This window comes from Adiantum capillus-veneris, chromosome 13 (genome assembly GCF_014529385.1).
Source record: "Adiantum capillus-veneris isolate H3 chromosome 13, ASM1452938v2, whole genome shotgun sequence".
Taxonomy (NCBI): domain Eukaryota; kingdom Viridiplantae; phylum Streptophyta; class Polypodiopsida; order Polypodiales; family Pteridaceae; genus Adiantum; species Adiantum capillus-veneris.
Window position 1 is genome coordinate 123,072,409 of NC_140943.1, and position 27,919 is coordinate 123,100,327.

A 27,919-nucleotide genomic window follows, 5' to 3' on the forward strand; every position below is an offset into this window, starting at 1 on the left:
AAATATAATGTATGTCAAAACAAAAGGTGGCAAAGGTTGAGATCCAAAAAGCTCAAAATATTACATGCAAAATGATTATCCCTACGGTTAAAGCTTGAGCACGTTTGTTTGATAAGTGAAGCTAATTGGCTTGGTTTAGCTACAAGGGAAAAGCATAGTATCCTATAAAATATCAGAGTATCCTTGACAAAAGGATTGAGATTTAAGGTAGCGTTATGGTTAAGCTTCAAAATATTCTCCGATCCTCATGTTCATCATGGTGGATTTTTTATGAGCACAATTGCCCTTCAAATTTCAAAGGTTCTATTTTGCCTATTTTAGTGTATTTTTCGCAGGGTAGCTCACATTTTGCCCATCAATAATGGGCAAAATGTCCAAAAAAGGGGGAAAATACCCATCCAATATCAACCCTAGCATTTACGCCTCGTCGTTTGCATTAAAGCATTACTGTAGCAACATGTTGAAAATAATCCCTCATTAAGATGGCCAGATCATTTGCTCACCATGAATTCAAACTAAATCTTTGCTTTCAATACTTGTATGTTGATTTATGCCCTTATACAGGCATCGAAGGCTTCCATAGTTCTTAAACAGCTAGTGGTCGCATAAGATCATCCCCATACATGAATAAATAAATGCTTCCCTCGTAGTTATGCACTCCGAGATGATAGTTTTGTTTTGCAAACATTGGAGCATTTTTGCTACAAGTGTTCTTGTTGAGCAGTTGGTCACTACATACAGAAACTAACTTGACGCACCAAATGTGTGTGAGTGCTTGCTACATGATGTATATTACATCAGGGTGTCCATGTGTGCACATACATACATACATATGGACAACTTTAACAAATAACACAATTATTCTGTAATGAACAAGAAAATCATGAAACAAGTAGCTACAAAGTGGGTCCAAGAAAAAATCTTTTTTTCTTTTTCTTTGCCATACAATTGTGATTTGAGAGAATTTATATTAGCTCGATAATACGGCTCGATAATACAATTGCCCTCAAGCACTACATGTGCCTTGAGGGGGACTAGTGTTCCATTAGAGACTTGTGCACAGAAAGATACCTAACAGAGATGTTACTCCTACCCTCTTGATTGTCCAAGAAAAAACCTTAAATCGAGAGGCCATGTACTAGAAATTTTGAAAAGAATTTTGTAATGGTGTTTTAAACACGTTATGTTGCTGTGGCACACCAAAGAAAGGCCATGCAATTTCAGTTTTACTGAATTCCCTGGTCAAAGAGTGCAAGGTATATTTGCTCGAGAACATGTGAAATGTGTCTCAGAAGCACCCACACAACCTAGAAACCCAGATCTTAGCTAGGTACACACCCACCCACACGAGAGAGAGAGAGAGAGAGAGAGAGAGAGAGAGGTCATATGCCTATAATCTCCATCGTCATTTGCGTATGATTTGACAAATGACCAAAAGCAAGATTGACTATGGCTTATAAGAAAATTAAACCCTCGAAGCCCCCACATACAATAAACAGACATGATAACTAGGTAAAGAGTTTGTGCCGGTGTAATTGACCACTCCCCGCAGCAATTTTTCTGAAAACCAATAATCTTTGAAATGGGCACTCGTGATAATGAGACCCACAGAAAATGGGACAAGCCAAGACCAGAAAGCAGATACTAAACTGAACTTATCATATAAGCCCATGTTACTCGACAACTTGGTTACCCCACAAAATCAAACAACAAGAACATGAGTTCAATTTTGACAATAAGCAACTGAGCTGGGTAATGAAAAACTACGTAAATGGACAATTCATATAGCAATTAACAAACATACGGCGTATGCGCAATTTTATAATCCGCTTGAAGGGTAAGTTATGCACATTCTTCATATGTCGAGCCTTGTTTTAAGCACGACAGGTGCTTCCACACATTATATAGAATTATGTTGCTTGTTTTCAGTGATGTTGTTGGAGATCCTTGAGTGTCCAGGCTCCTACCACTGTCCGCAAAACCTCAGCCTTGAACTGTTCTTCTTTTGATCCTCTCTGCACCTTGAACAAGATGTTGAACTTGGTATGTTCATTAGTGACCTGCCATGCCAAAATAAACACAATAAAAACAGCACTCTAATGATTGAAATGGCCGATCAAAATCACTTTATAAAACCGTGTGAAGTCAACGGTGCAACAACCGAGGCAGCACCAGCAAAGCCAACACAAAGACTAAGGCTGGGTTCAGATGAGCCAATGGACGACAGCTTCAAATGTTGCGTGATTCCACACGTAGGAGGCTCATTGGAGAAAAAGAGACTTGAGTACTTCCGGACCCACACAAAATCCCCCCACACCCGCGAGGGCCAAAAATCGGCCTCTTCCACCCACTTTTCAGCATGGAACGTGGAGATTGCAGTTTGAACCTGAATCCACAGCATGCAGGGTAGCACCCAACCATCATGCAACAGCTTATTGGCTGGTGGAAGCATATGAAATAAAGAAAATGAAGATTGCCTCTGCCTCTTGTCAACGACGGTACCCCCGGCATGGGAGAAGTGCACCTTCTGCCGCTGACTCTGTCTGAACCCAGCCTAATATTACACATCAAACCTCATATACAACAAAATTGAGACAAACCTCAGCATGTGCTGTCACTACTTCCTTCAGCTCGTATGGAACTAAGGAGTTAGATCTAGCTTGTACACTTTTCAAAGCTTCTTTAGCTGCCTCCTTCACAGCAGGATCGTCAGACGAAACCGGTCGCAATCCCAAACGCTCAAAGTCATCATCTGTTTTCAAAAGAGAGTTCAAAACACGACTTTTTAAACTGCTATAAATTTAGGGAAGTCGAAGACCGATAATTACCTAAATGTGTTCCAAGGTCTGCTGGTGTCAAAGAGCTTTCCACCTTCTCGAAGTGCTCTAATGATTTGAACTTCTCCCAAGGTTTGATCCATACCTTGGCTTCATAGACATTGACTTTCCCGGCAGATGCAGCCCTCAATTTCAAATGGTACATGAGCCCAGCAACAACCTGCGTGTGTGCTGACACAATGCCTTGATATTCCAGATCAGAGTTCTGCCAAGACAAAAAAAAAAACCCCCCCAAAAAAAGGGGTCAGCATGGACAGGAGACAGGAGGCAGCACGTGTACAAATACCATAGCAGACATAATTGGTTCCAAGAGTGCAGCTCTGGTACCAATTTTACGTAGAGAAAAAGTTGGTGCTATCTAATTTTTTGCGCAAAAAAAATCCTTCTATTATTTTTTAATCTGCCCAGAAGGTGAATTTCCCCTATCAAGAGGGTACACTATACCAAAGAAAAGGGAGAAACCCCCATTAACAACAACACATGTACAACTGCTAAATCATGAAATGGGCGAAGAAAAGAATCACCCAGATGAACTGGTGCCCATTAGTAACCACTTCCAAGAAGAGGAAAAAGTCACTTCAAATTCCTGTCATCACACATGTCAAGAAGTTATTGAATGATGTCTGGTTGGTTCAGGCATGTTCCTCAAGTTTCTCGAACTCTTAAATGAGAGCTGTCAAAGGTTGCAGCGAAAGATGCAATGAAGACAAGAACTGACTGGTGATCCGGTGGGCACCTCGACTCCGATCTAGAACACCTGCAATGCCAAACACATGAACAAGGCACACCGGTAGAGAAGAGAGATCACTAAGGTAGAAAGAGACGGGACATCTGAGAATGAGAGAGAGAGAGAGAGAGAGAGAGAGAGAGAGAGAGAGAGAGAGAGAGATCTGGGAAAGGCTCTCTATGCTGATAACAATCTGCTCACGCAAGCGACCAAGGGTGGTCCGGCATAGAACTGACATGCCCAACGGATAGACCCGAGGTGCACACAACTGCAACTGCTACTAACACTGCCAACTGCTCTTGCACATGAGATCATTGACACGGCCACCACATGGGCTAGGCTCCCCAACACTGATCCGTCTCCTTGCAAAGGAAGAACTGGAGAGAGAGAGAGAGAGAGAGAGAGAGAGAGAGAGAGAGAGAGAGAGAGAGAGAGAGAGAGAGAAGAAGAAGAAGAAGAAGAAGAGAGTTTTAACGTCGAAGGAAACTATCCCAAGAGACCTTAAAGATCTAGCCGACAAGGAGTTGAACTCAAGAACTGTTATTCAAGAGGGAAATGGCATAACCAATCTACCACACTTGGGTGATAGAAAGGTTAGAGAGAGAGAGAGAACTGGATCTCTGCTCTCCTAGGCCGGCACAAGAGGATAGTGATATGCCTCTGACTGAGATGCCGACGGGATAGGCTGCCTGCTAGTGATCTCCATATGCTACCCCCTGGGGTGCCCATGAGAGGGCGCCCCTGAATTGGGGCTAAACTGCATACAACTGGAGGTGAACCCCCTTACAGCATACATAGGTGCTGCCCGTGGCTGCCCGACCCAGCCTCAAGACTCCACGACCCAACAAATAGGGAAGAAAATGGGAGAGAGGCACCAAATGCCTGGGAAAAATAGGGGGAGCCTAGGATAAAATATCCCAAGCCTCTAGGAGCCTATCTGACCATGGAGCAAAGCCAAAACCCGAGCTAAACATGGCTAGACACAACCTGACATGAGAGACCTACCTCACACTGGCCGGGCACAACCACAAAACAACCCTCACTCCCAAGCACCTGTCCCTGGGAGAAACTGGAACCGACTGGATGAACCAAGAGAGATGCCTGAACTCTAACACCTCTCAGCTCCTGGAAAGGAAGTCGAACTAGGAAGCTGGAGTGAGCAATCTGCAACTGCAAAGAGAGGGTTTCGTGGATGAGGATATCTGCTACAAACTCTATAGTGGGTAAGTATCCTGTAGTAAATACAATCCAACTGCTACCCCTGAAAGGCGTCCGTGAAGTAAAATGTTGTCCGCCGATAGTAAATCCAGCTCTAACAAGAATCTCCTCGAGCCAACCGACTCACAAGTTGCACAACCAGCATCTGCAGAAGGTACTGTTGCTGACCGCTCCAAGAGAATGCATCAACACTCAGGGTAAAAGCATAAAATTGTGGATATCCGAATCATTTCCCAACTCTAAAGTGCTCCACCCTCGAGGAAAGAGTCGGAAACCTGCACTACTGGTCATATATGTCACAAACTGATGACGTGACAGCACGAATTGATGATGTGGCAGTACGGAATCCCACAAATTGCGTTGGCATACTGACGTGGCAACAGTACGGATCTCTACGTTTTGCGCTGACATGCCACGTGGTAGGCTATACGGATTTCCACGATTTCCGCAGACTGCTTTTAAGCCATTAGCTTTTGAGTTTGAAGCTTTTCATGTAACTACTTTTCAATGGCCCTTTAAATAAGAACCCAAGACCACTCTTTCTCTCAATTAGCTGACGAGCTTCTGAGCAGAGAGGGCCCGCGGGAGTTGTAAGTTTGCTCAAGCATTAATATAAAGAATAAATACCGAAAGGGGCGCCTGATTTTGGGGCCAATATTTCTAGGCACGGAACTACGTCAAGCCGTGTCGACTGTATTTTTGGAAAGTGTGATAAAGTTGTGAAGTATTTTAAGTGATTCTCTCGTGTGTCGTGCCAGATTTCCGACTTGGGGTGTCCAAGTCTGTTACAATATACCACATGCCAAAATCTCCAAGCTGCAACGGGAAGCCCAAGGAAAGGGACGGCTGAGGCTACTAAGAAAGTATATGTCCGACAATGAAGAACCAAAGAACTTCACAAACCACCACGTACAATGATGAACAGAACAGTATCTGAAGAAACTCCATCGAAACTGAGAGTGAAACTCCAACTAATCTTCATCTGTCTAGAGCACCACCCGAGAGAATATCACCCGACTCTCAGAGTGAATCAGGAACAAACATCCAGCAAAAAGAAATACACATCAATAATGAGACTGCACCTAACACAGCAAGATCAAGAGACCATGCACCCAAGCTCTGCAAAAGAAGGATAAGGTGCTATCGAAAGCCACCAACTAGACTGTCAATCCTGTCCGCTGCACATGGAACCACTAAAACAGAAGGAGGTTGTCTGCGCAAACCGACTCCCAAGCTGGCTCCACATCCCCCTTTGAAGGGAGAAACACCCTAACCATGGATAACTGTCATAACTCTCCGACAGTCTCTACCTATGTGAATGGATCACCATAGGGAGGTGAATCCTAAAGGAAAATATACCTATGGAACCTGGAACCCAATCTGGGAGAACCAATGTTAGGTGCAGCGGAATGAATGTTTGAACTTTGCTCAAGATGAGTGCTCCGAACTGTGCTCAAGGTTCCTTTTGTTCTTATGGAAGGGAGAGCCTTCCGTTCTTAATGAGAGAGTGCAATGATCACAAACAAAGTGAATGGACAATGTGCGTGCAAGTGTATGAGACTGAGAGATAGAGAGAGAAGAGAAATACGACACCAGAGACGTTGTAAAACCCTCCTCCGAAGGCCCCACTCTCATCGGCGAGAGTGGTCTACTATTGATTGCACAAACTGGTACAAAGTGGTGCATGTGACTGATGCAAGTCTAAGCTAGATCGATGTCGACGACGGGGATGACGAGACCGATCTAAGGGTTGAAAACTGAAGCTTTGGTACTGCTGTCCACAAACGCTATTGGCTGAATTCTGCGGCTGAATTGCTGCTGTCCCAAAAACGCTACTGGCTGAATATCATCTGGACCAAAAACGATGATGGGTGCTGATCTCGGATGGCTGAAAACTGTTGGTCTTTATGGTGGTCAAGGCTGAAATCTACTGATCCCTTATCTGCTGAAAAACGATGTGGGCTGAGGCTGCAAATCTGGAAACGCTAGGGGTTCTGGCGATGATTTGCTGAGCTTGATGGCGATGGACTGCTGAGTGCTGAAAACGCCAGCAAAGGGGGACTTTTGGCGATGGGGTTTCTTGATGAAAACGCTAGGGAAGGGAAGTCTTGCTTGGGGGAGAAAACGCCACCAAGGTTCTTGCTGAGAAGTTGCCTGTTGAGCGATGGTGCTCCTGCTGCCTCTTCTGTCAATTAGTGCTAGCCTAGGTTTGCTTATATACAAACTTACTCAATTTGCCCTACCTACTTTCCAACAAAAGTCACTTAAAAATAATAAGTGAATAATGTCAAAAATAGGGAAAATAGGCTAAATGCACTGAAAATTTTCCCTGAAGGATTCTAATGGATTCTTATGGGAATGCTTATGATCATGCTGTGTGCAACCAAAGGATATGCATCTACACTAAGTGTCTTGACATGCACGGTCTACAAACAGACTCACAAAAGTGCCAGAACACTTCTAATCTAGACTGACTAGACTGACTGAACCCTTGTCGTGCTCTAGCTTGTCCACGGAGACATAAGGTTGGATGTGTCACACGACATCCCCTCCTTTTCAAAGTGAGGTACTGGTACCGAACTGTATGGCGTTGAGGGAGATCGCCAATAGCATCCGGAATCCTGGAAGGGACTCTTCGCGGGCCCACTCTGAGTGTGGGTCGTGCGGTACTTGAACTTCATAAAGGTCTGCAATGCTTCCTTCTTTGGGCTGCGCCGAAAGCGACACAAAGTCTTATATAGCTCCTTCAATGCTTCAACTTCGTCTAGAGTCATGCTTCTTTCTTCTTCAAGAATCTCCATGGCTGAAAATTCCTGAAACCATTTCCAACACAAACCATGAACATACCTATTCCATGTAAAGTGAGTGGAGAAAATCTTGTCTTCCTAAAAGACTGTGCATGCAATGTAGATGAACCAATAGACGGAGTGCTAACCCGTTCATCACACACACGCAAACAATGAGATCGAATTTTTCCTTTCTGATCTAAATTAATCAACTGTGGCAAAACCCAATGGAAATGCAGATGCTTGGTGCTCATCTTTCTTGTGCTCTTTCTACGAATGTGTCATGCCAAGGAAGAGACATGGAATGTGACTTCCTTAAATGCATACCTTTCAGCCTTTCATGAGAAATCCACATACATTCATGCTCATCCATGAGTGAAACGTGCTCAACGTACAATATGTCATGCCTAGTAAAAGGGATCACATAAAGACACTGACTAAAATACAGGAAACGATCACGAATAAAACACTCGATCAATGCGGTGTGCTAATCATGCGAACATATAATACTTCCTGTAAGGGTTCTTTGGACCTAGGCTCGAGAGCCAAGATCGGTTCTTCGTGAAGGGGTTCTTGGGACCTAGGCTCGAGAGCCAAGATCGATCTTTCGTGATTGATCGAATTTGCAACGAGGTTAGCTTCGCTAGAAAAAGCATCCACTAACTCATCATCCTTGAGAACAATCACATCATCTTTATGCAAATCATCATGCTTGTGAGAAATCACATCTTGATCATGCAAATCATCATGCTTATGAGAAATCAAGTCTTGATCATGCAAATCATTGTCATTCAAATCATCATGCAAATTTTGTGTGTCATCTTGGGAGAAGAAGAGACTGAGAGAGTCTCCGTCTCCTGAATCTCTTGCATCTGTGCCTACACTTGAGAAAAGAGTCGCAAGAACTCTTTCATGTGTTGGTCGCTCTTTTCTTTTCTTGCTTGGTTCTCGCGATGAAATTTGGCTTGACTTTCTTTTTCTTCCAAGTCGTACTTACGCTCTATGGCTACCATTTCTTCTTCGTAGGCCTTTCTGTCTCTGCTTTGCATGCTTCGCGGTCTAACTTCATGCCCATCACCATCTTGTCGAAAAGCTTCATAGGATCTGGTGCAATCTTTGGCGTAGATGGGGAAGGGACGGAAAAACCTCCTAGTGGGGAAAATTCTTCTTCGCCTCTCATGCTCATCACCTCCAAGCGAAGTATCCATTCCGCTTCGAATGATGACCATCCACTGAAGTCGTGGGTTCTTGTGGTCTTGGATTCTTAAGTTCACGAGGAACTTGGGTTCTTGCGGGTCTTGGTTCTTGGGTTCTTGGGGATCTTCAGGTTCTTGAGGTTCTTCTTTCGCTTGCAATCTGTGTTCGACAAGGATCTTCTCTTCACCCGAGTTCTGCCCTTTTCCGCGGGCGCACCCCTTGGCAACCTTGCGCTCACACCAAGGTTGCTTTTTCCCACCTCACGTCGATTGGCCGGCCGCTAAGTGCACGGTCCACTCTCAATGAGTGAAAAGAGAAACAAGGGGAGACTGGTCAAGCCCTTCTTTCTTGGGTTTCCTATCACTCTTCAAAAACACGATTAGGAATCGACACACCCAAGTGAACTTGGGTTCGTGCAATCTCAACAAGCAAAAAAAATTATGTGGTTCTTGTGGTTCTTTCCTTGAGTGATACAGAACACTGCCAAAGCTCTAATACCAATGTAAGGAGCAGCGGAATGAATGTTTGAACTTTGCTCAAGATGAGTGCTCCGAACTGTGCTCAAGGTTCCTTTTGTTCTTATGGAAGGGAGAGCCTTCCGTTCTTAATGAGAGAGTGCAATGATCACAAACAAAGTGAATGGACAATGTGCGTGCAAGTGTATGAGACTGAGAGATAGAGAGAGAAGAGAAATACGACACCAGAGACGTTGTAAAACCCTCCTCCGAAGGCCCCACTCTCATCGGCGAGAGTGGTCTACTATTGATTGCACAAACTGGTACAAAGTGGTGCATGTGACTGATGCAAGTCTAGGCTAGATCGATGTCGACGACGGGGATGACGAGACCGATCTAAGGGTTGAAAACTGAAGCTTTGGTACTGCTGTCCACAAACGCTATTGGCTGAATTCTGCGGCTGAATTGCTGCTGTCCCAAAAACGCTACTGGCTGAATATCATCTGGACCAAAAACGCTAATGGGTGCTGATCTCGGATGGCTGAAAACTGTTGGTCTTTATGGTGGTCAAGGCTGAAATCTACTGATCCCTTATCTGCTGAAAAACGCTGTGGGCTGAGGCTGCAAATCTGGAAACGCTAGGGGTTCTGGCGATGATTTGCTGAGCTTGATGGCGATGGACTGCTGAGTGCTGAAAACGCCAGCAAAGGGGGACTTTTGGCGATGGGGCTTCTTGATGAAAACGCTAGGGAAGGGATGTCTTGCTTGGAGGAGAAAACGCCACCAAGGTTCTTGCTGAGAAGGTGCCTGTTGAGCGATGGTGCTCTTGCTGCCTCTTCTGCCAATTAGTGCTAGCCTAGGTTTGCTTATATACAAACTTACTCAATTTGCCCTACCTACTTTCCAACAAAAGTCACTTAAAAATAATAAGTGAAAAATGTCAAAAATAGGAAAAATAGGCTAAATGCACTGAAAAATTCCCCTGAAGGATTCTGATGGATTCTAATGGGAATGCTTATGATCATGCTGTGTGCAACCAGAAGATATGCATCTACACTAAGTGTCTGGACATGCACGGTCTGCGAACAGACTCACAAAAGTGGCAGAACACTTCTAATCTAGACTGACTGGACTGACTGAACCCTTGTCGTGCTCTAGCTTGTCCACGGAGACATAGGGGTTGGATGTGTCACGTGACAACCAAGAAGACTGTCTCCCCACTATAAAAAATGCTCGAGCCAACTATAAATGGTGGTTCCTAGTCCGAGAAGGACCACTACCCACATGTACAAGATAACATGCCAATTTTAAGGATAAGGGAAGTAGTTGTGTCCTCGATGATACAATCTCCAGGGGCCAATCTGGAAACCAAAACATAGGAATGATTGCTCAGATGCACTGGGAAGAGCAACCATCACACCACAAATCCGAAAGACGACGCCACCACCGAAATGGCTAAATAAGAACATCCGCCAAGATACTAAATGCATTGTGGGCTAAAAGCACACCATCAAGGCCACAAGAAATGGGCAAGGAAAACAAGGACTGGAAGACACCGTGCAAGGTAACCCCCCTAGATGGAGCATTGGAAGTCAATTGAAGATAATAACCTGGAAGCCCCCTCTGAAAGAAAGGTATCCTCAAAAGTACGCTCTAAGGTAGTAACTGACTCAATCCACGTCAGAACAGAGCAAACAATATCACTGAAAGCTCCTTTGTAACTAAATAGCAAAACCTGAATCTCATGGAACTCAAGACTCAAAGAAAATCACACCATCATGGAGCATTGGAAGTCGATTGAAGATAATAACCTGGAAGCCCCCTCTGAAAGAAAGGTATCCTCAAAAGTACGCTCTAAGGTAGTAATTGACTCAATCCACGTCGAAACACAGCAAACACTATCACTGAAAGCTCCTTTGTAACTGAATAGCTAAACTTGAATCTCATGGAACTCAAGACTCAAAGAAAATCACACCATCGGTAAACTCCAGAGCTGAAGCTGAGAACTCCACCCAAGATAGGAAGCCCCCCTCCCGCTAAATCCTGGGAAAAGAGAATGGGTACCACAATAAAGAAAACTCAGGCAACCTAGAGTAAAACTGCTTCCTTTGTAATTGAATAGCAAAACATGAATCTCATGGAACTCAAGACTCAACGAGAATCACACCATCAATAAACTCCAACTACTAAGAATAGGAAGACGTCACCTGAGGATATGTTTGCCAAAGAAGCTGTCGGGGTCCAAAAAGACCTAGCTACTCAAGCAAACTCCCTAAGATCAAACCAAATGTCCGCCACTCCTCTGCATCTGCCGAGATTAAACCTGTAGACAGATGGTTCCAAGCAGTTCTCGAGTCAACCAAGAAGAAATAAAAAGCCTTTTAAATTTCAGCCATTTAACTGGCGTTGTATTGTTCAGTAGAAGCCTAGACCACCAAGTTCGAGCATTTTCCTTGAAGTAAAGAGGTAGCTCTGAATCTTGGAATGCTCTGAGTAACGCCCTCCAAAGAAATCAAACTACTATATGAAAGCCAAAGCCTTCGAAGCATCTCTATATCCAGAAAACGTGTCAAATTTAATTGACTGTCCACCTTCTTTGAACTCTCGTACTTTCTTGTATTTATCTTCTAGAAAGTCATACTGGTTGGCTTTATAAAAATTCTTTTCCTTTGCATAAAAGCTGTTGTCGTCAGAGTCCGAACTATCTGAAGAGGAGTCCTCTGTAGAACTGTCAACAACAAGGCGAGATTTACACTTCTTTGCCTTTTTCTTGCCCTTTCCGAAGCTTTGCTTTTTGCTTCGCTTTTTCCCTTTTCTGTCTTCTTCGCTCAAGTCAGAAGAAGAAGAAGAACTGGGTCTCCTTCAAATCGAACACGCTTCTTCTGCTTTCTCTGCTTTCTTGCCGATGCAAATATAGATTGACGACCCAAATAACCGGGAAGGCAGTTCCTTTCTTCTGCTTTTTGTTGTACTTTTCTGCTTTGTTCTACACGTCAAAAAGCTGAGAAATCCGTACATCAACCACCTCTTCTAATTCTTGCTCTGTATACATCCTTGGAGTAGGAGGTTTCTTCAGTGCTGGTTTGAGGGGGTTTGCCACCACTGTGAATGCACCTCATCGAAGGAGGTCTGGCTCATAAATTTTGCAAATTTCGGATCTTTCGCAAAATTTAGCATCATCTTTGTTGAGTCGCGATTAGTCGTCAATGCTCCATCTCTTCGAGCTCCGCCTAAGTAGGCCGAGGCGGGCCATACTCCTCACGTGAATCCTCTTCGTGATCTCTTCCCACATCTCCGCATGCAGAGGAAGTCGACTGATCTCTGCTTGAATCCATAAGTGCCGCGTAAAAAGGATCGGATTTCCCGGTAGAAGAGAAATCGGTCGTGCTCTGATAACACTGAACAGACTTGGACACTCCAAGTCGAGATTCTACCGCGACACAACAAGAATTCACTTCAAAACATTTCACAGTTCACAATTGATTCGACACTGGCCCCTTTCGGTATTTCTTTTTGTATTAATCCGCAACTCAAAGTACAAGTGAGTGGTTGGACTCACTCTCAGACTCTGCGTCCAAATGCTTTGAGAAGCGAGATCCCAAGCCATTATTATATAGGTTTACAAGGGATGCCAAAAGCAGAGCCCCAAACGCTGAAAATTAAAAGCTGCCCAAAAATAAAGCACTTTCAATTTTCCTCTCACAAGCCCTCTTAGGGAATTAAAGCAAGGCTTAAAATTTACGTAACCAAAGCTCTCTCTCTCTCAAGCTATGCGTAATATCTGCGTACCCAAAAAGCAGAACTTCCGTACAGTGCTTCCGCAAAAGGCACCGCAAAACGCGGGTGTCCGTACAGCAGGACATGTCAGCAGGTCGTAGTCCGTATAACAAGCCACGTCAGCATTCTGCCTGCCAGGAACTGTTCCATGCCAAGAGAGGGTATCGGTGTGTGTGTGCTGGGCAGCCACGTCACCAGTTTGTGACACAGGATGGTCAGAAGATGACATACTCAACTTCGTCTGAAGATGAGCAAACACGTCTCGCCAAAATCGGCGAGTAAACTTAGTATCTCGATCACTGACGATATCCTCTAGCAGACCATACAGCTTATAAAGCTGATTGACAAATAAAACCGCCAACTCATAGCTATTTACTGTCGACTTCGTTGGTATAAATTTCGCCATTTTTGTAAGTCTGTGGACCACAACCCAAATGGCGTCATTGCCCCGACTAGTATTTGGCAAACCAACGATGAAGTCCATGGAAATAAATTGCCACTTGCATCTGGGATTTCCAATGGATGTAGCAGGCCAGCTTTCTTAAGGCGCTCTGCCTTATTGCACTGACACTGAGCGCATCTCTTCACATAGCTCTCTATGTAAGGGCGTACCCTTGGCCAATAGAAATATCGCTTGACTAAAACCAAAGTTCTCTGGATGCCTAGGTGCCCAACGCTAGGAACATCGTGGCATTCGCACAAAATCCTTTGTCGAACCTCATCGATTTCCGACACGCTGACTTTTCCATTTTGAACAATAGTCCACCCCTAATGGAGTATTGTCATTGTCTCGTCTCTCCAGCACGACTCACTTGGCTCTCCGGACCACCCAAGCCTGTACACGAGCCATGCCCCGCTTCGACCTCGTTCCATATCTTGCCAAAATAGCTATCGGAACGACATAGCCCTCGGAGAGAGAGAAGTCCGTCGAGATTTCAACCATAGACAAGGCATTAACCTCGTGAATCCTGTTGAGTGCATCGGCAACTCGATTGCTGGATCCTTTTCTATAACGGATCTCAAAGTCAAGCTCTTGCATAAGCTCAACCCATTTGGCCTTCCGGCCTTTGAGATCACCCTGACCACAGACATAGCGCAAAGAGTGATGATCTGTCCATGCAACAAATGTAGAGCCATACAAGTAGTGTCGCTATTTCCTCAAGGCGTGGACTACGGCGTAAAGCTCCTTCTCATACGTTGGATAACGCATCTCAGAGTTTCTAACTTTCAAACGCAACAGGACGTCCGTCCTGGTATAACGCCACACCAATGGCATAATGACTAGCATCCGTTTCAACCACTAACGGTTTGCTAGGATCCACAATGTGCAATATTGGCGCATTAGTCATCAAGTGCTTTAGTGTCCGACAGCTCTTGTTGAGACGCTCATTCCAGACAACAGAGGGATTACCTTTACGGTGAGGACCCGAAGTCTTCGGCCCTTTCACCCCTCCTTTTAAAAGTTGCGTAAGCGGAGCAGCAACTTTAGAATAATCCTTGATAAATTTGCGAAAGAATGTTGTACAGCCTAAAAAGGACTTAACTTGGCGCACATTCTTCAGAATGGGCCAATTTCGCGCTTTATCCAACTTTTCAGTCCACCGTGAGTAATAATGTGACCGAAGTATAGAAGCTCTTTCTTGAAGAATTCACACTTAGAAGCCTTAGCATAAAGCTTCTCAATTCTTAGTACTTCGAGAACAGCACGTATATGCACTAAATGCTCAGACAAACTTCGGCTCTAGATCAAGATGTCATCGAGAAATACAACAACAAAGTTGTCTAGAAACAGTCTCAGCAGATCATTCATCATCTGCTGAAACGTAGCGAGAGCATTGGTCAAACCAAAAGGCAAGACCAAAAACTCGTAGTGACCATAACGCGTATGGAAACCTATCTTAGGAATGTCTTCCAATTTGATCTGTATCTGATGATAGCCTGATCGCAGGTCTATCTTCGTAAAATACAACGCTCCATGGAGCCGATCTATCAGATCGTCATGCGCGGGATCGGATACTTATTCTTGACATTGAGCTTATTCAACCCCTTGTAATCCACGCGAAAGCCCATAGTGTTATCCTTCTTTCGAGAAAGTAACACTGCCGCTCCCCACGGAGATTTACTTGGCCGAACAAAACCTCTGTCGAGATAATCTTTTAGTTGCCGCCAAATCTCGTCCTCCTCGACTAAACCGATAGGGTTGCTTTGAGAAGGGCTGACTACCAGCCACCAACTCAATGCCATGATCTACTCCTTTCGAAGGCGGCAAACCAAGAGGTAGATCATCAGGAAAAACATCCTTGAAATCAATCGTGATTTCTCGGATAAGGTTAGATCCATCGGAATCCCCAAGTTCGACAGAAGAACATGAAACTTTTTACAAAATTCAATTACAAAAGTACCAAGCACTAATGAATCAAACGAAGCAGATGGTACACATTGATAAAAGTAGACTTCCTATCTTTATACATTTCCAAAGCAGTAACAACTGGTATTGCAAAACCATTATTTACAAAAATCTGATTACAAAGCGACACAGATACATGAGGCATGTCCTGCTTAAACAAAAACAAGAGAGTGATGTACATAGTCTATATACAATGAGTGTTGTTTATCATAAAACCATGGAATTCCTAAAATAAAATATGCTCTATCCAGGCGCATGATGTGGAAATCTAGGTTCTCTTTGTAATCAGCCAGCTCGAGCGACAAATCTGGAACTATCCGATTCCACACATCCGTATCCTCGCCGCGAGCCATCTTCACGTGATACTCATGGACACTGTCCCGCGTCCGCAAGCTCAGTTTTTGCACCAATTTTACATCCACAAAATTGTGTGAGCTTCCATTATCAAGGAGTATGGTCACATCGTGACCATTGATCTTCTCGGGGAAACGAAGTAGATCGTGCTTATCAAACACTTTGGTGCTAAAAGTACAATTAGTGCATAAACTGTGCGCTAAATGATAGATTTCAACTTGAATGACACCAGAGTTACCTGAGATCTCGTGAATTTGAATCGAAGGACGACCTTCCGGTTTCTTTGTCTTCTTCTTGAGACAATCCTTGATTTGGTGACCTGTCTGGCCACAACCAAAGCAAGCCCCTGTCACAAAGTGATGACGTGGTGGACAGCAGAAACCCTAATTTCTGCCAGAAACCCTAAAATTCCTGCAAACACTAAAAACTGCCAGAAACCCTAATTCGCAGCAAACCCTAATTTCTGGAAACCCTAACTGCTGTTGAAACCCTAATTTCTGGCGCCAGTGCCACGTGGCAGGGTTGTACGGATTTTCCGGAAATTGCGCCGCAATTTGCGCTGGCAGCTTTTGGGCGTTGCTTTTTGCATGAAAGAGAGAGAACTTGCTTTTTTTAAAATTTAAAAAAAAAAAGACTCTCTCTAAGAGAGAGAACCGATGCTTTTGATTTTGAAAGCTTTTGGGGCTCTGCTTTTGGGCATCCCTTGTAACCTTTAAATTAGTGGTGAGGGCCTCACTTCTCAGAGCATCTGGACGCAGAGTCTGAGAGTGAAACCCTAACCACTCTCTTGTACTTTGATGATTGATTAATACAAAAAGAAATACCGAAAGGGGCGCCAGTCTTTGGGGCCAATATCTCTAGGCACGGAACTCCGCCGGGCCAATGCAAATCTATTGTGATCTGTGAATTGTTTTGAAGTGGTTATTTGGTGCTGTCGCGGTTGATTCTTGACTTGGAGTGTCCAAGTTTATTACAGTGGTATCAGAGCACGACCGATTTCTCTTCTACGGGAAATCTGATCCCCGAAAAAAAAAATTCCGCGGCACCTATGGCTTCAGGCAATGATCAGTCGACTCCCTCTGCATCTGGAGATGCGGACTGGGATCACAACGAAGATTCAGACAGAGAGTATGGCCCGCCTCGGCCTACTCAAGCGGAGCAAAGAGAGATGGAGCGTCGTCAATTGATTGGCGATGCAACAAAGATGATGCTCAATTTTGCCAAGGACCCGAAGATGGCAAAATATATGAACCAGACCTCTTTGGAAGAGGTACAGAGGGAGTGGCAGAGAACCACAACACCACTCCCGAAACCCGCTCTCAAGAAACCTTCTACCTCCAAAAAATATACGGAGAAGGAACTGGAGAACGTGGTTGATGCACGGATTGCTCAGCTTTTCGACGTGCAAAAGAAAGGCAAAAAGCAAACCAAAGGTACTGACTTCCCGGGATATTTGGGTCGTCAATCGACATTCGACAAAGCAAAGAAACTGAAGAAACGCGTCAAGTTTGAAGGCCTACCCAGTTCTTCTTCTTCTTCTGACAGTTCTTCTAGCTCTTTAGACTCGAGCGAAGAAGACAGGAAAAGCAAAAAGCGAAGCAAGAAACAACGCTTCGGAAAGGGCAAGGAAATCTAGGTCTCGCCTAGTGAGTGACACTTCTACAGAGGACTCGTCTACAGACAGTTCAGACTCTGACAACGGAAACTTTTATGCAAACAAGAGGAATTTTTACAAAGCCAACCAGTATGACTTTCTCGAAGATAAAAGCAAGAAAGTCCGAGAGTTTAAGGAAGGTGGCCAAGCACTTAAGTTTGATACTTTTTCGGGATACTCCGATGCTTCAAAGGCTTTGTCTTTTATACAGCAGTTTGACATCGCTTTCGCGGGAGGACGCTATTCAGAGCACTCCAAGATTCGGAGAGCTGCCTCTTATTTTAAGGGGAATGCTCGCACTTGGTGGTCCACGCTTCTATTAAGCAAGACTGTGCCAATTACATGGCTGAAATTCAAGAGGCTTTTTATTTCTTCTTGGTTGACTCAAGAGTTTGAGCGAGATATACGAGCTACTTGGAACCATCTCCGGATGACCAAGAGCGATACAGTGAATTCTTACTGTGAAAGATTTTGGAACTCTTTTCTACCTGCCTCTTCATTCAAGAAGATCTCGTTCAGAGAACAGATTGAGCGGTTTACATTGGGTCTACCTACAGAGATCCGAGACCACTGCTTGGAACAGAAGTCAGCTTCTATTCAGGAGTTGATGAGTCATGCGAAGCGGGGCTTTGCAATTCACTCTGGCAGTCTGACCTACCCCACAGATGAGGTCACGACACAACGAACCGGACAGACTTCTGGGAATGAAAGTAGAAAAAGAAAGAGCAACCCAGAGAAAAAGGATGCACGACCCAGACTTACTCCTCAGGAGCGGACTCGCTACATCAGGGAGGGGAAGTGCTTTGGATGCAGGGAAACTGGACATATCTCCGCGAAGTGCCCTAAAAAGGCACAGAAAGAACAGAATGACAAGGACGATGAAAGGCCTGAGAGTTCGAGAGCAACTGAGGACCGTGTACGAAAAGGCAAGATGAAAACAGGACTGGTTCCAGATTGTGTGGGTACTGATCCCGACACCGTGGATGAGAGTACAGAACTTTGCCGAGCTTGGGGCAAAGTGAAAGATCAAGAGGCCCTGATTTTCTTTGATGGAGGAGCCAAGGCCAACATCATTTCACCGGAATTGGCGGCGCGGCTCGAGATTACTCCCGATCGGATGGGACCACTTGCAGAGGCAGTTCTAGCGGCACCCGGCAGGGACGTAGCCATTACACCTGTCATTGGCAAACTTCGGTTGCATTGTCAGGGGTATTTGGGGCATGAGGACTTCTTCATAATGCCTTTGGAGGGTTGTGATGTTCTCTTAGGGATTCCCTGGTACCACAAGAACAACGCCGTGGTCGATTATCGGGCGAGAAAAGCGACTTTGACTACAGAAAAGGGAAGAACAATTGTACTTGATATTAAACTGAAGGGCGAGTCTGTCCCTATTATATCGGCTTCGGCCATTTCAAAATTAATGAAATCCAGTCTGTTTGTTTACTCGATCTTTATGAAAGAGTTGAGTGATGATGATAGGACAAATATGTCTAAACTTCATAAAGAACGCCAAGATTTTCTACACTCTCACGCCGATTGCTTCTCAGAAGGCCTGCCAGGAGAGTTACCACCTGCTCGTCCTGAAGATCATACCATTGATCTGATATCTGGAAGCACGCCACCGAATCGGCCACCTTATCGTGTGAGCCGAGTACAGAATGAAAAGATTATGAACCCAGTGAAAGACCTCTTGGAAAAGGGTCTTGTCCAGCCTAGTACTTCACCGTATTGCTCTCCAGTGTTGTTGGTTTTGAAGAAAGACAGATCTTGGAGAATGTGCATCGATTATAGCACTCTCAACGAAATCACCATCAAGAACAGATTTCCGATTCCTAGGATCGATGATATACTCGACAGGTTACAGGGATCCTCGTGCTTTAGCAGGATTGACTTGAAGAGTGGATATCATCAAATCAGAATAGCACCGGGAGACGTCTACAAGACAGCTTTTCAGACGACTTTTGGGTTATTTGAGTTTTTGGTGATGTCTTTTGGCTTAACCAATGCTCCTGCGACATTTAACCGAATGATGGATAGGATTTTTCGAGAGTACAGGCTATTTGTTGGCACTTTCTTTGACGACATCATTGTTTTCTCCAAGAATGAGGCAGAACACAGAGATCATCTGCTTCAGGTCTTTCAGGCATTACGAGATCACAAGTTAGTGATTAATGCAAAAAAAAGTGAATTTTTCCTACCAGAGATACACTTTTTGGGACACATTGTGTCAGCCGCAGGAGTGCAAATGGATCCGGCCAAGGTAGAGACTATCCGTAATTGGCCCGACTTGAAGAATGTCCATGAAGTTAAAAGCTTCTTGGGACTGTGTTCGTACTACAGGCAGTTCATACGGAAGTTTGCAGAGGTTGCTTCCCCTTTGCATATCTTGACACAGAAAGGAGTACCTTTTTCGTGGGGACCCCCAGAGGTAACTGCCTTTCAGACGTTGAAAGAGAAATTGACTACGGGACCTATTTTGACTTTGCCGGACTTGCAGAAGTCATTTGAAGTATTTTGTGATGCTTGTGGTCGTAGTCTGGGTGCGGTCTTGATGCAAGACGGCCATGTCATAGCTTACGAGAGCCGTTTGTTCTCTAGGCCGGAGATGACAGCACAGATCTATGAGAAAGAGCTTTTGGCGGTTATCCATGCTCTTACTCAGTGGCGGCATTACCTACTCGGAGCGGATTTTACTGTCTTTACAGACCATCAGAGTTTGCGCTACTTCTTGTCACAGATGCAGCTTTCAGAAAAACAGATGCGGTGGGCGAACATCTTGTCACTGTTCCACTTCCAGATTGTCCATGTGCAGGGACAGAAGAATGTGGTGGCAGATGCTTTGTCTCGGAAACCGTTGGTTCTGGCTATTTCCGCGATACATCATAGGAGCTTCGAGGATATGGTCGATCAGTATGCCACAGATACAGATTTTGCAGAAATTTTCACACGGATACGGGATGGGGAGATAGTAGCTGAATACTCCCTTCGGGAAGGCTACTTGATGAAAAAGACTATGTTGTGCGTTACACAGCCGTTGAGGCAAAAGGTTATGACTGAATGCCATTGTCCACCTTTTACGGGTCACCGCGGCATTGCTACCACCATGAAAGGGGTAGAGAGATATTTCTTTTGGCCGAGACTCAAGAAAGATGTGGAAGAGTTTGTGCGCAGTTGCTTGGTATGCCAGAAGGTCAAGTTTAACAGGCATAAAGCACAGGGATTGTTATAGCCTTTACCCATACCCACCCGCCCCTAGGAAAGTATAGCGATGGATTTCATTTTTGATCTCCCAAGAACACAGAGTGGTCACGATGGTATCTGGACTGTTATTAACAGATTTAGCAAACAGGCTCATTTCATTCCAGTGAAGAAAACAGTCAAGCCGGATCACTTAGCGAGACTGTTTGTGGCCCAAATTTTCAGATTCCATGGCATGCCTGAGACAATTGTCTCCGACAGAGGACCCAGATTTACGAGTTTGTTTTGCAAGGCAATTTGGGAGAACATTGGCACGCGGTTGCAGTTCTCGTCATCGTTCCACCCGCAGACTGATGGGCAATCCGAGATTGCCAATTCAGTGGTTCTAGATTTATTGAAGTCTTATATCTCAGATCAGAAGACTCAATGGGAAAGATATTTACCTTTGGTGGAATTTGCCTACAATAACACGATACACTCGTCGACGGGGAAGGCGCCATTTGAGATTGTTGAAGGTGCTGCAAAGGTTCCACCCTTCCTGAGCACGAAAGATAAGATCTTTGAAGCGGATGAATATACACGAGATCTGGATACGGCTTTTGCCAAGGTTCGCGAGACTTTGCAGAAGTCTCAAGAACGGCAGAAAAAGGCAGCGGATCGCCATCGTCGCGACATGAAATTGAAGGAGGATGATTGGGTGCTTTTACGTTTTGAGAAGGCACACCTACGAAAGAACAAGGGAAAGGAGACTTTGCAGAAGTCTCAAGAACGGCAGAAAAAGGCAGCGGATCGCCATCGTCGCGACATGAAATTGAAGGAGGATGATTGGGTGCTTTTACGTTTTGAGAAGGCACACCTACGAAAGAACAAGGGAAAGGAGAGGCTTTTTCCAAAGCTTAGTATGCGATACTACGGCCCTTTCCAGATTACTGAAAAGATAAATGAAGTCTCCTTCCGACTGAAACTGCCAGATACTTGGAGGATTCACAATGCATTTCATGTGAATCTCTTGTAACCTTTTAAAGGTGATGTGCCTGATGATGGGGAGCCTGATGAGCAACCCGAAGTGGAAGAAAACGAGGAGATCCTTGTTCCTGAACAGATTTTGGCACATAAGGATACGAAGAATAAGGGTAAAGTTCGAAGGCGGTTCTTGGTTAAGTTCAAGAATTATCATGCACTTGATGTGAAGTGGATGGAGGAGGAGGACCTAGCAGATACTCCTCAGATTGTGAAACTTTACCTCGATGCTTTTGGTTTAGCATAGTCTACTCCAAATGGAACCCAGAATTCAGCTTGGCCGAAGATCTGGTGCAGTGGGATGCACAAGAGGGGAGTTACTCCACTCCTTTGTCAACAGATGCCTCGATTTTGATACTAAAGTCACTGATGTCTCTTTGAGCTTCAGGGATACTGAGAGCTGACAGTATTCTGCTGGATAACTTTATGAAATGGAATTCCTGATTATGATACTGATTTGTTCTTAACTTCTTGTGAGTGCAGGAACTGATAGCCGAAATGACTGCAGCATTTTGGTCTACTTGATCTCGAATAGACATGGTTGCAATAGGGGTTAGTCAATCGGACATCGATGAGGTCCCGATTGGACCTAGATGTGATTGCTAGCTACATTGCCGATAAATCATGGTCTAAGATCCGAATGAATGTTGAATGTCATGTGATGTCCTGTGATGTCTAGTGATGTCGTGTGATGTGACTGTCGATTTTGTACATGTGCTAGATGTGTGTTCCTAGTACGTAGGTACTAACAGTCAGTGTCTGCTAAGACGGTTTATGGCTTTTGTTGGTTTTGCAGGCGTAATCGCGGTCGATTACAATGTTTTCAAGAGGGGGGTATGTCACAAAGTGATGACGTGGCGGACAGCAAAAACCCTAATTTCTGCCAGAAACCCTAAAATTCCTGCAAACCCTAAAAACTGCCAGAAACCCTAATTCGCAGCAAACCCTAATTTCTGAAAACCCTAACTGCTGGCTGAAACCCTAATTTCTGGCGCCAGTGCCACGTGGCAGGGTTGTACGGATTTTCCGGAAATTGCGCCGCAATTTGCGCTTGCAGCTTTTGGGCATTGCTTTTTGCATGAAAGAGAGAGAACTTGCTTTTTTTAAAATTTTAAAAAAAAAAAGACTCTCTAAGAGAGAGAACTGATGCTTTTGATTTTGAAAGCTTTTGGGGCTCTGCTTTTGGGCATCCCTTGGAACCTTTAAATTAGTGGTGAGGGCCTCACTTCTCAGAGCATCTGGACGCAGAGTCTGAGAGTGAAACCCTAACCACTCTCTTGTACTTTGATGATTGATTAATACAAAAAGAAATACCGAAAGGGGCGCCAGTCTTTGGGGCCAATATCTCTAGGCACGGAACTCCGCCGGGCCAGTGCAAATCTATTGTGATCTGTGAATTGTTTTGAAGTGGTTATTTGGTGCTGTCGCGGTTGATTCTTGACTTGGAGTGTCCAAGTTTGTTACAGCCCCCTTCTTCAATGCATCAGCAACTAAAGCATTTTTGGCTTTCTTCTTTTCCTCAGAAGATCTCAGCGGTGATTTGGTCTTTTGCTGGAATTGGGGTCGCTTCCTCGAAGCGCCCTCACCGGATTGATGGTATGAAGTTCTTTTCTTCTCATAGTTTGCTCCATTTATCAAATGGAACGTCATGGCCTTTGCCACTGCATCCTCGACGTCAGTCGGGGCTTTGTCCTTGATTAAGGCCCAACGGTAATCTTCATGTAATCCCAACAAGTACATGTGCACAGCGTGCGTGGAATCCACCTTGCACAAGGTGAGCGCTTCTTTAAAAGCCGTTGTATACTTATCAAAAGACAAAGCTTTCATCGAAAGACTTTGCAATTTGGCATAAGCTTTCAAAGGATCCATTTTGGCGAAATCCTTCTTGAATTTCACACAAAAGTCAACCCACGTCGTAGTCTCTCTGTCATATCAAGCCACCAGGTAAGCTCTTTGCTGCGCAAATAAAGAGGAATCGTCTGAATCCTCCGTTCGTCATGCTCCCCATGGAGATCAAAATATGTGGACCACTGGTGAAGCCAGTTATTTACAGCCAGTTCCGTACATTTCTTCTCCTCCCCTGTAATTTGTAGTTTTGTACGGAAGTGTGGCAGTTGAACCACCCTGTGAATGCCCAACAGCAACGACCTGCGTCCGCAGTTGTTGGAGATGGGTTTGGCCCTTGAAAATACGCACAGTCGTCGACTAAGCCGTATTTTCCAAAGCAATAAGCTAGGAATTAAACCCCTGCACAGCCCCTTCGAGAGAGGCCAAGCGAATGTTCGTCTAAACGTTCGCGTTTTCCAGAGCGGTAACACGTTGGCCGAAGGTCAAGAAAGTACTTGTAATCCATGTGTATAGAGCATGCGTGAATGGAATTTGAACATTACCTAGCGCGTCAGTCACGTTGCGCATCCGAGCTGGAGGAATTCATGGCGAAATTCGTGAAAGACTGGAAGTTTCAGCGAAATTGGGTCTTTTCTACACTTTTCGATCACGAAAAGTCGAACTTCGAGAGCTCTACTCGTCGGCATGAGCGTCCGAAGGCGAGCAGGTGATGGCGGGAGCGCGTGAGCGCAAGCAGGTGGGAGAGCAGGCTTGAGAGAGGAGCAAGAGAGCCAAAATCGCGTTCTTTGTAAGCTTCTGCAAGTTTCTGTCAGTGAGTTTTAATAAATCACAGGTTTCATACCATACTTCAAAAGAACCCCAAGTGACCAGGCCACTTAAAAAAAGTCACTTGGCCATGTTTTAATAAAAAGGTACTTAATAGTAAAAACTCTAGCACAAGCCTTAAAAAAATGGAGCGTTGCTCTGCCATACAGATGCCGCGAGGAGATAGAGAGGAATAACACGCGCGTGTGCTTGGACTTGCGCGTGTGCTTGCCATACACGCGATAAGCCTCCGGCTGAGAGTCATGCTAGAAAATAAACTCCACGCTGGAAAGCCAGCACAAGCTCTCTCCCGTTCTCCACAGATTCATACAAAGCACACAGAGAATTACCAACGCACAGAGAGAGGTAATTCTCTCTCTCTCTCTCTCTCTCTCTCTCTCTCTCTCTCTCTCTCTCTCTCTCTCTCTCTCTCTCTCTCTCCTTCCTTTTCACACAAAGAAGGAGATTACAAAGAGATTTTTTAAGCTACTATATGACGAATTCAGTAAATTAATGAGAGATGTACTGATTTTCATCGAAAACCAGCAAGTTTAATAAAAAATCCTCTGATTTTCTACTGATTCTTATCAAAAATCAGCGATAAAGCATTAATTTGCACCTACAAACGCACATACGAGAAGAAAAAGAACAAGAAATTTCCGCGATTAATTATGAAGAATTACGTGAAACTAAGGCTCCCCGACTCGAACCGATCCGTAGGTGTGCACACGGTCCTTCGTGCAGCCAGGTCGGCTCTGATACCATGAAACGAACGCAGGGAGTGGATCTCTCGGCTACACAGACCGCCTACATACACACGTCGGACGAACCACCCGACCATAGCCACCATCCGGTAAGCCCCCCGTGCTGGGGCTAGCAGCCGAGGACATAGGCGTGCACCTGTAAGACCGAGCATCCCATACCACCCGGCCTCACCTCCTCGAGGTGACCTCACGCACTCCTAGCCTCACGGGCTAACCACTGGCACTCTGCCAGTGGGGATCGATAACTGCAAATGAGGCCTTGGCCTCCCTTTTATAATAATGGCCGGCCACATTGGCCGGCTTCACACTACGTCCGCCCGGACACTAGACGCCCATCCCGACGGCGTCTAGGCTAGATCCCCTCTCTTATGAGCGGGACATAACACCAAGCCTCCATGCTCTTGGGGTAGAATATAATAGCCTATTATGCGACTCTCTAATGAGTGTCTCTAGTGCCATCCGATCGCCCCCATAAGAAACTGCAATAGCACCCTTGTAAGCAGTGTCCAACAAAATGTAGTATACCAAACAATAATGAGAAGCACTTGATTTACAAACAAAGCTCGACAGCAAGGGATAACTACAGAGAGTACCAATGATAGAGCTTCCGCCAAAAAGACTCCAATATTGGCTCCATTTCCTATTGCAGAGAGACAACCTGAAACCCCAAGTAGCCACATGTCTGGCCAGAAGCTAACCACATATGGCGGATGGACAGACCACAATGGCACTCATCCTCCAAGCAAACTCAAAAGCAAAAGGAGTTGTGCCAATTTGTGAGGGCACCACTAGCCAAACAACAAATAGATCACACATTCCCCCACTTGCCCATAGTAGCATACAATCAACATACTCCTAACCTAACAAGTCAGGATCCTCTCAAAGGCATACAAAGACCACAAAGCTGAGGCTCCCATCCACGCAAATATAGAGACAACCTCAGCAAAGAACAAAACTACGAAGGCCAGTCCTGGAGCATTGACTGTAAGCACCAAGCGACTGCCAGGAAACCCACCAATAGTGCCTGCACTAAAAGCTGATCTATAAATTCATGCCACACCAGCAATCCATCTCTTAGGAAACCCCATCCTCCGCAAAGTGGCCTGTAGGCCGATCGACACAATCATAGGCCTTCTCAAAATCAAGCAGGATAAGTGCAAGTGGCTATGACAACTGTTTGGTCCGACAGCCTCATAAAAGAAAAAATTATTATCCAAGATAAATTTGTCTTAAACAAAACTTGTTTGTGACGCATAAATGAGATCATATAAGAAAGTACGCACACGTGCATTGATCATCCGTGTCAAAATCTTATACACCAAGGACATGAGAGTGAGAGTGACAGGTCAACAGTAATGAAGCACGAAGATATCACCTCTCTTGGGTGTTAAGAGTCATATGGAGGTATTTCACCAAAATCAAACATATGTTGTGAACGCTTCAACTGTAAGTCATATAATGTATCCCAAGTATACAAGAAGGTGTGTCAAACCATCCTCACCAAAACGTGAATCTCTATCGATGCTAGTATCATGCAACTCTTGTTAACAAAGCAATCAAAGCATCACACACATAACAGTAGTAACCACTGACCGAACATGCATAATACGGATCTCTCCTCCCAAGAACTCGTCGGATTTCTTTCATTATTCAGAACAAATATTGACCACATTGATTCTTATGCATTTTTCGGTCAGAAGCAAATGATGGCAAGGATAATAGGAATCTTCACCACAATGTGAAGATTCTCAACGAGCCTTCGTTATTCCACACAACCAAGTGGGAAGATAAGTCTAGTGCATTTTTGCACATACCATAATCATTACAGTCGTGTGTCAATGTAAACCCACTTCTGAAAAGAAGACCATGGCTCCATCAACTAGCACTTTACCTCACCTCTCAATGAAGTCTCTAATCTTGTAATCAATACATTTGCATTTATCGCTTGTAACTATAACTCTTGAGAATACCTTAAATTCCAATGAATCCAGATTCCTAACTATAATCCAACTTTTGAGAATACCTTCAATTCCCATGAATCCTCCCCCCCTTAACGACAGTTTAAGATTTACAATTTACAAACAAGAAAGACAATGTGGTGGCCTGATATCACCTCGACTTAACTGAGTTCTCAAGCTCGTGTGCCGTCGGAATAGGTACCCAGAAAATAGCCTGCCTAGACTAAGGCTAAAATGACAAAATGTTGAAAAAGAGGAGGAGTAAAACGGAGGCTGGCTACTGGTACAAAAAAAATCAGTCGACATCAACATGGCCTGGACCTCAGAAGCATGGCAGAATACGTTTTCCGAGCATACCTCAGATACATTTCCTCAAATATCTCGTAACTCAAACAACGTGAATCCTGGGGCATTCTAAAACAAAATTGGAATGACCCTTCAATTGATGAACCCTTTCATTAACTAAAGAAAGGCACCTAGAAATTGGTACGCCTTTCTCCCTTCTCCTGTAAGGCATGTTTTAGCATACCAAAAACCTATTCAAGACGTTGGTTGCGCTAATTCCCAGAGGTGTTTTAATACCTGTCTGCTATTGTGCTCATCGACAGCAAACTTAGCAAGATCCTGGGCGTCGAGGTCGTTTTGAGCGGCGGGCACTTCTTTAAGGCCTCCTGGAATACTCATGGCAGGGGCTATCGCAAACAAGATGAACAGTAGAGAAGAGAGGAATGCAGTCGAACGTACAAAAGGATCGGAGTGGACCGCCATAGCCACCAACATTGCAAGTGGCCACGTGTTAACTTTAGATTTCGATTAGGCCTAGAATTTTACGGGGAGAGAGATTGTTTATTAATTAGGGGAGAGTGAAGGACAGAGAGAACTAGATTTTAGCAATTGGGAGGGGAAGAGAGAGAG

At 44.6% G+C, this 27,919-nt stretch overlaps 1 protein-coding gene across 1 annotated transcript; it reads right to left on the minus strand.

Annotated features, from left to right (window-relative positions):
• Positions 1-1,749: 1,749 nt before the first annotated feature.
• Positions 1,750-27,811, minus strand: LOC147444799 (cysteine proteinase inhibitor 6-like). Its single transcript, XM_086527332.1, has 4 exons — positions 27,587-27,811; positions 2,829-3,042; positions 2,601-2,752; positions 1,750-2,060 (listed from the first exon to the last, which is right to left on the minus strand). The coding sequence occupies exons 1-4, from the start codon at positions 27,782-27,784 to the stop codon at positions 1,926-1,928; spliced, it is 699 nt and encodes a 232-aa protein (XP_086383458.1). The 5' UTR covers positions 27,785-27,811; the 3' UTR covers positions 1,750-1,925.
• Between the last annotated feature and the right edge of the window lie 108 nt (positions 27,812-27,919).

Bases quoted from the DNA above. Each gene is read 5' to 3' on its own strand.
- LOC147444799 (XM_086527332.1), bottom strand. From the start codon at position 27,784: ATGTTGGTGGCTATGGCGGTCCACTCCGATCCTTTTGTACGTTCGACT. The intron at 3,043-27,586 runs GTATTAAAACAC...TTGTCTTGGCAG, and splicing joins ATGAGCACAATAGCAGACAG to AACTCTGATCTGGAATATCA. The intron at 2,753-2,828 runs GTAATTATCGGT...TTTTGAAAACAG, and splicing joins AGACCTTGGAACACATTTAG to ATGATGACTTTGAGCGTTTG.